Source organism: Bos indicus x Bos taurus, chromosome 3 (genome assembly GCF_003369695.1).
Source record: "Bos indicus x Bos taurus breed Angus x Brahman F1 hybrid chromosome 3, Bos_hybrid_MaternalHap_v2.0, whole genome shotgun sequence".
Taxonomy (NCBI): Eukaryota; Metazoa; Chordata; class Mammalia; order Artiodactyla; family Bovidae; genus Bos; species Bos indicus x Bos taurus.
Window position 1 is genome coordinate 59252417 of NC_040078.1, and position 12692 is coordinate 59265108.

The 12692-nt window shown below is 43.1% G+C and overlaps 1 protein-coding gene across 4 annotated transcripts in view; it reads left to right on the plus strand.

Moving 5' to 3' along the window:
* The window catches only part of MCOLN2 (mucolipin 2), a 65153-nt gene that overhangs the window by 26591 nt on the left and 25870 nt on the right, over positions 1-12692 (plus strand). For all 4 annotated transcript variants that reach the window (XM_027536691.1, XM_027536689.1, XM_027536692.1 and 1 more), the window contains exons 3-6: positions 260-433; positions 2896-3049; positions 10965-11049; positions 11692-11788. In XM_027536691.1, coding sequence (XP_027392492.1) covers positions 260-433; positions 2896-3049; positions 10965-11049; positions 11692-11788 — 510 coding nt within the window. The remainder of the gene's footprint in view (positions 1-259; positions 434-2895; positions 3050-10964; positions 11050-11691; positions 11789-12692) is intronic.

Below are 12692 nucleotides of genomic sequence, written 5' to 3' on the forward strand. Positions count from 1 at the left end.
AGGCCAGTAAGGGTATTAGTCACTGGGAGTGGTCACCTCTTCTAATTTTATGCTACTTCAAGTTGCTAATGTAGCTTGATGAGGTTGTTTCTAGGGGGAAGAATTCTTGTCTTTTGACATTGATATGATTAATAGAAACCAAAGCAGTGAGATTTTTCTTGCTGATGTTTATAGGTGAGGGTTAATGATAGTAAGAAGGTATTTGCCTTCCCTGGAAAATGGTAAAATACATATATTTCTATTTTATTTTCTTTCCTAGCTTATTCGTTTTGGTTTAAGTAACCAGCTGGTCGTTGCTTTCAAAGAAGAAAACACTGCTGCTTTTAAGCACCTGTTTTTGAAAGGATATTCTGGTTCAGATGAAGATGATTACAGCTGCAGTGTGTATACCCAAGAGGACACATATGACAGCATCTTTTTTGCTATTAATCAGGCAAGTCTTTTGTTGTGAATTATTAATATCTAAACTTGAAGAATATATTGATACTTGACCTTGACCTGTTGTCTTAGCAAAAAAAAAGTATGCGTATATTCTGGTATATATAACATATTAAGATATATAACATGTTCTGATTTAAAATTTTGCATCAGTTCAGTTCAGTCGCTCAGTCATGTCCGACTCTTTGCGACCCCATGAATCGCAGCACGCCAGGCCTCCCTGTCCATCACCAACTCCCGGAGTTCACTCAAACTCACGTCCATCGAGTCGGTGATGCCATCCAGCCATCTCATCCCGTCATCCCCTTCTCCTCCTGCCCCCAATCCCTCCCAGCATCAGAGTCTTATCCAATGAGTCAATTATTCGCATGAGGTGGCCAAAGTATTGGAGTTTCAGCTTTAGCATCACTCCTTCCAAAGAACACCCAGGACAAAAAGTGTTTATTGCTATTTCTGTAGCTACATTTCCATACAATAGATTTTGCCGATTTAAATTTTTATTTTTTAAGATTTATATTTGTATTTATCCCTTCCCACCCACTTCTATTGGGAGATTACATTATCCCAGATCAGATAGCCAAATAGCTAAAAATAGGCTTATATTCTCAGAAGGTTTGATGAATGAGAGATCAAATCTAAGATTCTAAGTCTCAATTTTGGTGTTTTATCATTAATAAGCTTAGCTGAGCCCTGAGAATATGGAGTAGGACATGACATATGTAGGCAGTACTGAGAAACCAGATTGGTAGGCCTGAAGAAAGTGTTTAAAGGAGAGAAATACTTATTCTTTCATTCATCCATTTACTCAATCCATAAATATTTTGTTACCTATTATGTACCAGGTACTATTCAACACACTGGGGATACATCATGAATAAAAGAGACAAAACCCCTGTCCTTATAGAACTTAATGCTAGAGGGGAGAGCCAGGCAAATGAAAAGAAGTGAAATAGTACTAGATGTTGATTCTTTGAAACACCACCCCACCAAAAACAAATGAACAAAACAAAGTATATTGAGAACAAAACTAAATTCACTGCTAACAGTAGTAACAGAGGTGCTCTGTTGACTAATAGTCAGGGTGCTCCTTGACTATTTTCCGTAGGGTGCAGAGTGCAAACTCCAGATATAGATTTTGAAGTCTGGTTTAAGGCAGGTCTTTCAGTGTGAGGGGAGCTTGATAAGAATTGGGTAAAGGTCCTCATAAAATAGTTTAGGATTGGTGGATATAGCAATCCTATATCCCCAAACCCCTGTGAGGGTTTGGGGGAGGTATTCAAAGAGTCTTGGAAGTTGTTAGACTGAATCTTCAAATCGGTCATTTGTTTGAGGTTTTTCAATGTTTCTGAAATAAACAATACAGTTATTGTTTTTTAAGTTCCTGGGGAAAAGTTTCCTGGAATAATAAATCCATGTTAATAAAGATAGTTGTTGTTCAGTCGCTAAGTTGTATGTGACTCTTTGCAACCCCATGGACTGCAGCACACCAGGCTTCCCTGTCCTTCACCTGTGTCCTGGAGTTTGCTCAAATTCTTGTCCATTGAGTTGGTGACACCATCTCATCCTTTGTCACCCCCTTCTCCTCCTGCCCTCAGTCTTTCTCAGCATCAGGGTCTTTTCCAATGAGTTGGCTCTTCACATCAGGTGGCCAAACTACTGAAGCTTCAGTTTCAGCATCAGTTCTTCCAATGAATATTCAGGGTTGATTTCCTTGATTCAGAGTTGACTGGTTTGATCTCCTTGCTGTCCAAGGGACTCTCAAGAGTCTTCTCCAAGACCACAATTCAAAAGCACCAGTTCTTTGGTGAGATGGGGGCCAGTAAAACCCTGTTAGTGCAGATAGGCAGATGGGAAAGCTGTGTTAATATAAGCTGTGGGTCTAGATGGCTTGGGTCCTCAGAGGTATGTCGAAAATGATAACTGGAATAAAGCAGGGGAGGAGACTGGACTGCCTGTTGATGCCTGTATATTAGAGATAGATGTTTATAATTTTTATTGGGTGATAAGGACAGGCCTCCTGGAGGCAATAATATTTGCATAAGGTCTGAAGTGAACCTTGCAGATAGATAACCTGGGCTTCTAGGCAAAGGCCACATCAAAGGCCCCAGGCGGGAGTGTGCCTTGAGAGTTCCAGGAACTGCCTGGAGGCCCACATGGCTTGGGAGGTGGTGGGTGGAGCCAGTGGCCGGTAGTGGGCTAGGAGGTCAGAGAGATAGTAGTTGGCTCTGAGTAGTTGGGAACCTCTGTCCACGTGTTTACTTTAGTTTCAGGTACTGTGGGGGCAGTATGTTTTTACTCAACCCAAGAAAATTACCTTGTAGTATTTTACTTTTGGGGATTTCTGTTCAGGAATATGAGACAAACAAACAAAAAAAGTTAAATGTATGTTCCATGTGTTGTAACTTCTGATGAAACTTGTTAGGCTCATAAGTATTTTTATTTAACTATTTTTAATAGTTTCATCGGCTAAGGAACTTATCTCTGGGAACCCTTGGTTATGGAGAAAGCGAAGACAACAGGATTGCTTTAAAAGTCTGTAAGCAGCATTACAAGAAAGGGACCATGTTTCCTTCTAATGAGACACTGAATATTGACAGCGACATTGAAATAGGTAACACAATGGTAATTTCATTCTATGCCTTTATCATCTTGTGTGTTAAGAATGAAATACACCCTCGTGCACAGGCAACCCAAATGAAACCACTCAGCTAATCTACTTGAGGCTTTAACATTTGCCTGCCAAGAGCTTTGGCTCAGAAAACTGTGGGTCTGCTGTGATTGGAACAGGAACATTTCTGGATCTTTTTGGTACAACTCAAGATTGTTGGGTTTAGGGTAAATGCACAGGTGTTTCCTATTTAAGTTTTTCTCTCCATGATGGGGTGATTAGGCTTTTTGAAAAAAAAAAAAATGAGTCTGTATTTGTTAAATGACATTTAAAATGTTTGGTATGCTTGCTTTTTCATGCCCAGTCCTTCAGTCATGTCTGACTCTTTGAGATCCTATGGACTGTAGCCCTCTAGGCTCCTCTGTCCATGGGATTTTCCAGGCAAGAATACTGAAGTGGATCATTTGTTAAATATATTGCTGCTGCTGCTGCTGCTAAGTCGCCTCAGTGGTGTCCAACTCTGTGCGACCCCATAGACGGCAGCCCAACAGGCTCCCCAATCCCTGGGATTCTCCAGGCAAGAACACTTGAGTGGGTTGCCATTTCCTTCTCCAATGCAGGAAAGTGAAAAGTGAAAGTGAAGTTGCTCAGTCCTGTCCAACTCTTAGCGACCCCATGGACTGCAGCCTACCAGGCTCCTCTGTCCATGGCATTTGCCAGGCAAGAGTACTGGAGTAGGGTGCCATTGCCTTCTCCAGTTAAATATATTAATGCTCTTAAAGGAGAATTGTGATTAATAACTCATTTTCTCTGGAGACCATTTGGCAAAAGTTAACATCTCATTAAGTAGAATTGTTTTGTGACATGCTATTAAGGATTTAAAAGCATACCGTATATAAATGCAAAGTATTTGACTTGAGGCTCTGGAGGTTTTGTCATTCATTCAACAAACTTCTGGTGCACAACTTTCACACCTCAGGCATTCGTAGGGTTAGGGTTGCAGAGATAATCTGTCATGGCCCCTCAGTAAGCTAACAGGTCAGGAATCAGGGTCCTAGTAGCAGAGTAAATTTGGAGTGGTTTTATTAAAAAGAGACCTTCATTGTTCATTTGCCCATATTTCCTGTAACTCGATTTTAAGGTGTCTTGGTAATATAATAGAGGGACATGCGTATAAAACAAAGGTTCTCATGCTTTTTTTTCAGCAGGCTATCTGTTTAGAATCTTTAATGAGGAAATGTGACCAGTCCTCTTGCCTCTAAAACAAACAGCCCCAAGCCAGCACTGTCACGTTGCTTCCAGAGACCCATCAATAGCTAGTTCTGTGGTCAGCAGCCTTATCTTATTGCCTCGCAGGATCTTCTTGGAGAAGGAAATGGCAACCCACTCCAGTATTCTTGCCTGGAGAATCCCAGGGACAGAGGAGCCTGGTGGGCTGCCGTCTATGGGGTCGCACAGAGTCGGACACGACTGAAGCGACTTAGCAGCAGCAGCAGCAGCACAGGATCTGCTATCCTGAGAGCTGTTTTGTAGTCAGTCTGCAGGGGCTGATCCAGCTTCACCCTGAATCTTTTTCCTGAGCTCTCAGCTGTGCTCCCTGCCTTGGGCAGTTCCTGTAACTGTGATGAGTACTGAGAGGTGGAGCTGAAAGCTTGTCCAGTGACCCTCTGCTTACAGTAAACTACTAGCCACCTGTCCTTTTAAAAATGAGACTTAATTGGATCATATGACTGTTTTCCAGTGATTCATATGTTGTTTTCCTCAATTGATTTTTCTTAGAAAAATGATTAAAGAAATGTGGCCAAGTAGGTATCAGTGGCTAGGTGAGACAGTGCAGAAAGCAGGATTTATTCCCAGACTATCAGACAGGGGTGTTCTTGGTCACTTCCTTTCTATCATATGGACCATTTTTAACCAAATAGAAGTTGGTTATTAATTTGACTTTAAGAGACTGCTAAAGCCAGCCAATTGTATCTTTTGACTTATTAAAAATAACTTGTCAAAGAGAACTTTTTGATGTATCTATTCAAAAGGTGTAAAAATATTCTTAAAAACACTTGATACTGGGTTTTCGATTTTCTGGTCTTAGGCACGTTGGAGGAAGCCTGCAGACAGTATAAATAGGGATTGAGTTTGACTTGATTGGTATGGTGTTACAGTTTAAGTAGGTGAATTAGCAGAAGCTGTCCTAGATGACTTATTTATGAATTTTGCAGTGCCTTTCCGATTAAGAGGAGCACCCTTCAGTGTGCTCAGGGCAGAGATCTGTCCTGCACTGCTTTCCCGGTGGGTTTATGTTTAGCTGCATGACTGATAGAACAGTTCAAACTAAAGGTTTCCCTTAATTCATGCTGAGGGTATATACCCCTGTCTGTTCTAGACATATCGCTTTACAATTCAGCTTCACTGGAGACTGTTGTGAATCCTGTTAAAATAACTATTTTTTACAACATTTAGATGGGTATCATTCTAATACGGTGCTTCTCTTTGTATACTGCAAATTTTGAATTTCTTAAGTTGTCCTTTCCACATGTTCCTAGCGTGAAACATTATGACCACTTCAGCATTAGCCCCTGTCATTTTAAGAACGTATCCATTCCACCCTCCCTTTGTCTCTGGGAGGGTTGTTGTTCCATCTGCTCGAGTGTTCTGCCCTGTAAATGAGAAGCATTTGAAAGATGAGGCTGCTACTCCAATACCAGTTTGTTCTGTTTGAGGTTTGATGTTTTTTTTTTTACTTAGGGCTTTTGCCATCAGTTCTTAGGTTTTGCTGCCACCAAGTGTGTGACTATAGCATAAGGTAAGGCAGATTCCAGAGTTCTTAGTGTGTGTGTGAATAAAGTGTAACTCTATTATCACAACGAAAGAATCTGAATAATCAAGTAGACTTTTATAAGGCAAATTTTACAGATAGTATAACACTAACATATACTGCCACATTTCTCTGAATCTAAGATGTCATCAATTTTAAAAAAGAGTCATCGGTTTTAGAAACAATTGAAAGTGACAAAAATTAATATCTTAGAATGAATGAAACACAGGAGAAAAAGACCTAGGATAGTATATCTGGCACACAGATTTTTAACATATTACTCCTCCTTTCAGAATATTGTCATTTACTCAGATCAGTTTAATTTAAATGTTATTTTTTCCTCTTCCTTTAGAATAAGAATGTTAGAGGTAGAAGGGCCTTAAATATCCTCAGTTTGAACTTCACTTTACAATTGAGGAAACTGAGGCTCAGTCAGACTTGGTGATGCCGTGATTTAGTGACCAAGGGTCTTTGCTTCTCCAAGCCCAGTGACATGGAGCTCACCTGGGAGCTTGTGAGACAGGCAGAATCTCAGGGCCCCTTAGAGCTGCTGAGTCTACATTTCCATCTTAACAAGATCTCTGAATGATACGTACACACATCAAACTTGGGAAGTACTGGCTTCGTACTCCCTAGCTGAAGGCCTTTGACTTTGCACAGATCTCTCTCTTACCAACTTCACACATTTTCTACCATCCATCAGACATCAGCCTTCAGCGCACCCTGCACACACTAGGACACCTCTGCCCCTCACTATGCTATGCTCTGCTGTGCTTAGTCTCCCAGTTGTGTCTGACTCTTTGCGACACTATGGACCTCCAGGCTCCTCTGTCCATGGGGATTCTCCAGGCAAGAATATTGGAGTGGGCTGCCATGCTATCCTCCAGGGGATCTTCCAGACCTAGGGATCTATCCCAGGTCTCCCGCATTGAAGGCGGATTCTTTACTAGCTGAGCTAACAGGGAAGCCCCACCCATCAGCATGTTCCCTTACAAAAGCCGCTTGGGCAGGTGCTTGCCTTTTTCACTTCTTTCTCTCCTGGATCCTCCCAACCATCACCAGGGTCTTCCATTGGTGAGCCTCACTGCCCCAGCTGCTGATGCCCCTGGAGAAACAGGCCAGAGCAGAACACACTCACACTGCCACCATAATCTGCAAGCCTCCTGGCACAGCCCTTCTTCACTCCGTCAGCCTGGTGTTACAGAGGTAAGGCCATGGTCAAGGCCCCCCTGGCACCAGAGCCCACCTGTTTCAGCTATCAGAAGTCAAACCCCTCCTCTCAGCTCAGCTCCTCCCTGAACTCCAGACTCCTCCATTCACCCCACTGTAACTCAACAACTAAGGATTTCAAACCTGTTGCGTTCAAACAGAACATTTCAAACCTCCCCCCGCTCCGCTCCTGCCACCCCGTTCCTTTCTTACTCTTCCCCATCCCAGAAAATGAAAGCAGTGTTTTCATATCATGTCATCATATTCCTAGTTGCTCAAGCCCCAAACCTGAATGTGTTGATTTCTCCATTTCCATCGCCACCTCTGTACTCCAAACCTCTGTCATTCTTGCTTGGATCTTCACCCGCTGCCCTATCCCTCAGCAATCAGAATGATATTTTTTTTAAACTTGGGGAAATGGAGTCATATCATTCCCTGGCCCAAAATCTGTGAGTGGCTTCCTGTTCTGTTTAGAATAAAACCCTCAAGTCCCTATAGTACTGGCCAACCGTCTGCCTCCCCTCAGGCCCTCATACCCACCCTTAGTTCATTGTTCCCACCTCTTTGCTGCTTGTTAAACAAGTCAAGATCTTTCTGACCAGGGTCTTAGTGTCGCTCAGTCGTGTCTGACTCTTTACGACCCCATGGACTATAGCCTGCTCGGCTCCTCCATCCATGGGATTTTCCAGGCAAGAATACTGGAGTGAGTTGCCATTTCCTTCTCCAGGGGATCTTCCCGACCCAGGGATTGAACCCGGGTCTCCCGCACTGCAGGCAGACACTTTTCTGTCTGAGCCACCAGATCAGATCAGATCAGATCAGTCGCTCAGTCATGTCCGACTCTTTGTGACCCCATGAATCGCAGCACGCCAGGCCTCCCTGTCCATCACCAGGGAAGCCCTCAAACAAGTCAAGAGTTTTCTGACCTGGATCTTAGTGCCCACTTAAAAAAAAAAAAATTTTTTTTTAATTGGTAGATAATTGCTTTACAGTATTGTGATGGTTTCTTCCATACATCAACATGAATCAGCTGTGGGTATACATATGTCCCCTCTATCCTGAACCTCCTTCCTGTCTCCCACCCTATCCCACCTCTCTAGGTTGTCACAGAGCACTGAGTTGACCTCACTGCATCACCCAGCAAATTCCCGCTGGCTATCTGTTTTACATATGGTAATGTGTATGTTTCCATGCTACTCTCTCAATTCGTCCCAGCCTCTCCTTCCCCCAACTGCGCCCACAAGTCCATTCTCTGTGTTTGCGTCTCCACTGCTGCCCTGCAGTGGAGGTTCATCAGGACCATCTTTCTAGATTCCATACACATGCCTTCATATACAATATTTGTCTTTCTCTTTCTGACTTACTTCACTCTGTACAATAGGCTCTAGGCTCACCCACCTCATTCAGGTTGACTCAAATGAGTTCTTTTTTATAGCTGAGTAATATTCCATTGTATATATGTACCACAAGGTTTGCTCTGTCTGGAGCACTCCCTTTGGATCTGTGCTCAGCTGGGGCTCCTTCCTCCTTCAGGTGTCAGTTCAAACAGCTCCAGTGCCTCAAAGCCCCTCCCCAGCAGTTCTCTCCAGGTAGGGCCACCCCACCCTCTGATCCCCCATCACTTCGCTTTGTCTTTGCGGTAGTGTGCATACTGTGAAATCGTCTTGTGTGTATTTTTCATTCTTGGTTTATCTCCCCCGCTAGAGTGTAAGCTCCATATGGACCTTGTCTATCTTGTTCATCGCTGTCTTCACTGCCTGGCCTCTGAAAGCTTTCAGCAGATATTTACTGAACATCAGGTAGAAAGCCTGGGTCTCTTGAGTTTCTGAAATAGAAACTCAGGGGTCAGCCTCATCAGTGTACTGGGGAAAAAAGCTCAGGCTCTGGAATTGAGCACATGTGGACTTACATTCTAGTTGGCCACCAGCTAGCTGTGTGACCTTGAGGAAGTTTCTTGGCCTCTCTGTGCCTTGGTTGGTCCATCTGTAAAACGGCAGCAATAGTGTCCATCTTACAAGGTTGCTGCAGGAGTTAAACAAGATAATGCATTAAACAAGAGAACATATATATATACCCCCAAGCACAATGCCTGGCAGAGAGTAAGTCCCCATATGTGTCTGCTATTTTCATCACCATGAGTCTTTTTCTGTAAAAAGTGAGTTTCTTTTGATTCTATCCTCACTGTATCAATCAAGGCCCAGTCAGGAAAACCAGCACTGAATTGCTTCTTGACCCTAATGGTCCATTTGCCAAACACAGGGAGACACCCGCTATGACACCCGCCCTTAAATATTGTGGCTGGTGAATTGTCCATTCAGCTCCATGTCCTCAGTTTTGGACCAGAATACCTGATTTTCGTAAAATGTAAGTGTATCCTCCATAGCTTGAGTGTCCTATATGCTAAGCAGTGTTTAACAGCCACAACAGTTATGCCCTTGCTCTCACAGACCTCTCCTCTAGTTGAGGGAATAGATGAGCAAATAAAGAGTCGAACTGTGGCAGAAGATTCTCAGAGAACAACCCATGGGCCCTACCCAGATTCTCAAGCACCTAGCTAGTGTCTGGCATTGCAGGAGGCCCTGACTTTCCTATTTTCGAGGCGGGGCCAAGGTACAGCAACAGCCTGGATGAGAATTGGCCAGGCTGGTTCACGCCAGTTCTGGCATCAGGGCTGGATGACCTTGAAAGGCACGGACCATGAAAGGTGTTCATCGTCTCCAGGCCTCCTCAGTTTCCTGCCAAGGTGTTAGGCTACAAAACAATGAGACTAATTTTTATGTGAAGGTCTTGGAATCATTCTTATTTAGTTTACAGCTCCTAATTTGTTTTTATTTGAATACAATCTAAATTCCTTTCTTCTCTCTTAATATTTTTCTTTGGAAAAACTTTTGGACTAAACAGAAACCTTGCCAGCTAGCACAAAGATGTCCTTGTATATCTTTCATCTAACCTTCCCAAATGCTAAACAAAGGTACTTAACCAAAAAAGTTAATTTTACCACATTTACTTTATCATTCTTCCTACATATAAAAATTTTTCCTGAAACATGAGAATAAGGGACAGACATGATGTCTCTGCTTCTAAATACTTGTATAAAGAAAGAAAAGTAAAAGTGTTAGTTGCTCAGTCGTGTCCTACTCTTTGCGACCCCATGGACTGTAGCCCACTAGGCTCCCTCTGTCCATGGGGTTTTCCAGGCAAGAATACTGGTGTGAGTAGCCATTTCCTTCTCCAGGAGATCTTCCTGACCCAGGGGTCAAAACTGGGTCTTCTGTGTTTCAGGCAGACTCTACTGTCTGAAGCACCAGGGAAGCCCAAAATACTTGTGTGCTTCTCCCCAAACTGAACAGTGTTCAAAAACACGAGTTAACACGGATACAACAGTATAATCTACAAGGCCTATTCACATTTCATCAATTGCCCTAATATTCTCTATAGCAAAAGCCACACCCAACTTTCTGGTCCAGCATCATATACTGTACTTAGGTGTCATGTATCTTTAGTCTCCTGTAATCTAGAGAAAAATGAAGTTTTTTTGCTTTTTATGATCTTAACATTTTTAGGGAGTAGAATGTCCCTTCCTTGAGTTTTCCTGTTTCTTTGTGACTGGATTGAGGTTATGTATTTGGTGTGGAAATGCCACACAGATGGTACATGATTTCAGGAGGCATATAATGTCTCTTTATCTCATTCCTGATGATGTTAACTTTGATCATGTGGCCAGGGTGGGACCTGCCAGCTCTCCACTGTAAAGTTACTGGTCTTCCTGTTGTGATTAATAAACATTTGAGATGCTTTGGAACTTGGTGAGCCTCGTGCTTCTCATCACACTTTGGCCTTCTGGTTTTAGCATCTGATTCCTACCTGACAGTCACTGTGGTTCTTTCATGGCCCTAGACTGCATTCACCTAGACCTCGAGGCACTCTCCAAGGACCCTCAGGACTGGAAGAATTCATCATTCTTCAGACTGGAATTTTATCGGTAAATACATTTTTTTAAATTAGTTTTTTCAAATTTATTTTTTTAATTGAAGGATAATTGCTTTACAGAATTTTGTTGTTTTCTGTCAAACTTTAGCATGAATCAGCCATAGGTATACATTTGTCCTCACCCTCTTGAACCTCCCTCCCATCTCCCTCCCCATCCCACCCCTCTGGGTTGATGCAGAGCCCCTGTTTGAGTTCCCTGAGACATACAGCAACTAGAGAACCCCCGTGCAGCAGTGAAGACTCAGCACTGCGCGGGCTTTCTCTAGTTGTGACGCGAGGGGGTTACTCTCTAGATGTGGCACGAGGGCTTCTCACTGCAGTGAAAAGCACGGGCTCCAGGGCGCGCGGGCTTCCGTTGTTGCAGCATGTGGGCTCAGAAGCTGTGGCTCCCGGGCTCTAGAGCACAGGCTCAATAGTTGTGGTGCACAGGCTTAGTTGCTCTGTGGGATCTTCCTAGATCACGGATAGAACCCATGTCTCCTGATTTGGCAGGTGGATTCTTTACCACTGAGCCACCAGGGAAGCCCCAGTAAATACATTTTTAAGTCTCATTACCCAGGAGACATGGATGGGGAAAGTAGAGTAGGGTAGGAAGACTGTGACAATGTATATCTTGTAATATGTTTTTATTCAGGCTCTTGCAAATTGACATCTCCTTTCAACTCAAAGGCATTGACCTGCAGACGATTCATTCCCGAGAGCTTCCAGACTGTTACGTCTTTCAGAATATGGCAAGTATCTATTTCACTAAGCCACTTTTTATCCTTTTTCTTGACTCCTTTTGGAGTTGCAGAGTGTACAGTGCACCTGCCTATAAATGTATTAGACAAAAGTGTGTTTAAAACAGTTTGAATGCCATGCTATAGCATCGTTGGTCCAGACACTGTGACTTCTAAAAATGAGGCAAGCCTGTTCCAACTTTTTAAAACTAGATTTCTGGGTTGAAAAGAGGAGTTTTCAAAGTGGACTTTGACTTCCTACTCTCCTAATACTTTTTTTTTTAGTTTATGACCAGTGCTTTGAGTGTCTATAATGTTTTTCCTTTTTTCAAAGGAAGGTCTTTGCAAACGTTGTAGCACGTTTTCAAACCTCAAGGCAGAAACTGCCCCCTTGATCTGAAGTCCAGTCTGCAAAGCATCAATTGCCACAGCTTTTATTTTTGGATGGGCGGCCATGTGCCGTGGAATCCTTCCTGTCTGCCTTCTTTCTTCCCTCCCTTCTTTCCTTCCTTCCTCCCTCTGTCCCCCTTCCTTCTCTCAGGTTTAGCGATGGGCAAAACTGAATGCTAAACTGGCTGTTATGTGTTGTTGCTGTTTTAGCAGTTCAGAAGTGTGCTTCATTTAACAACAATTGCTAAGTGCTCTATGAGTCCCTACGAGGCACCAGGCAGGTTGTCATGCTCTAGAGGTACCATGGCCCTCAGGAAGCTTATACCCTAGTGGGAAAGATAGATAGAAAAACAGGTCAACAAAGAAATAAAAGTAATTATAAATTGTGATGTGTAAGTAGGGAAGAATGTCTGGATCAGAAAGTAGCATGATTTATCTCCTGGGGTGACCCGCACATTGCAAAATGCATTATGAAATCCAAGGCGAAGAGCTTGGAGAGCTGAACATGTAGGTTCAGCTATGATTG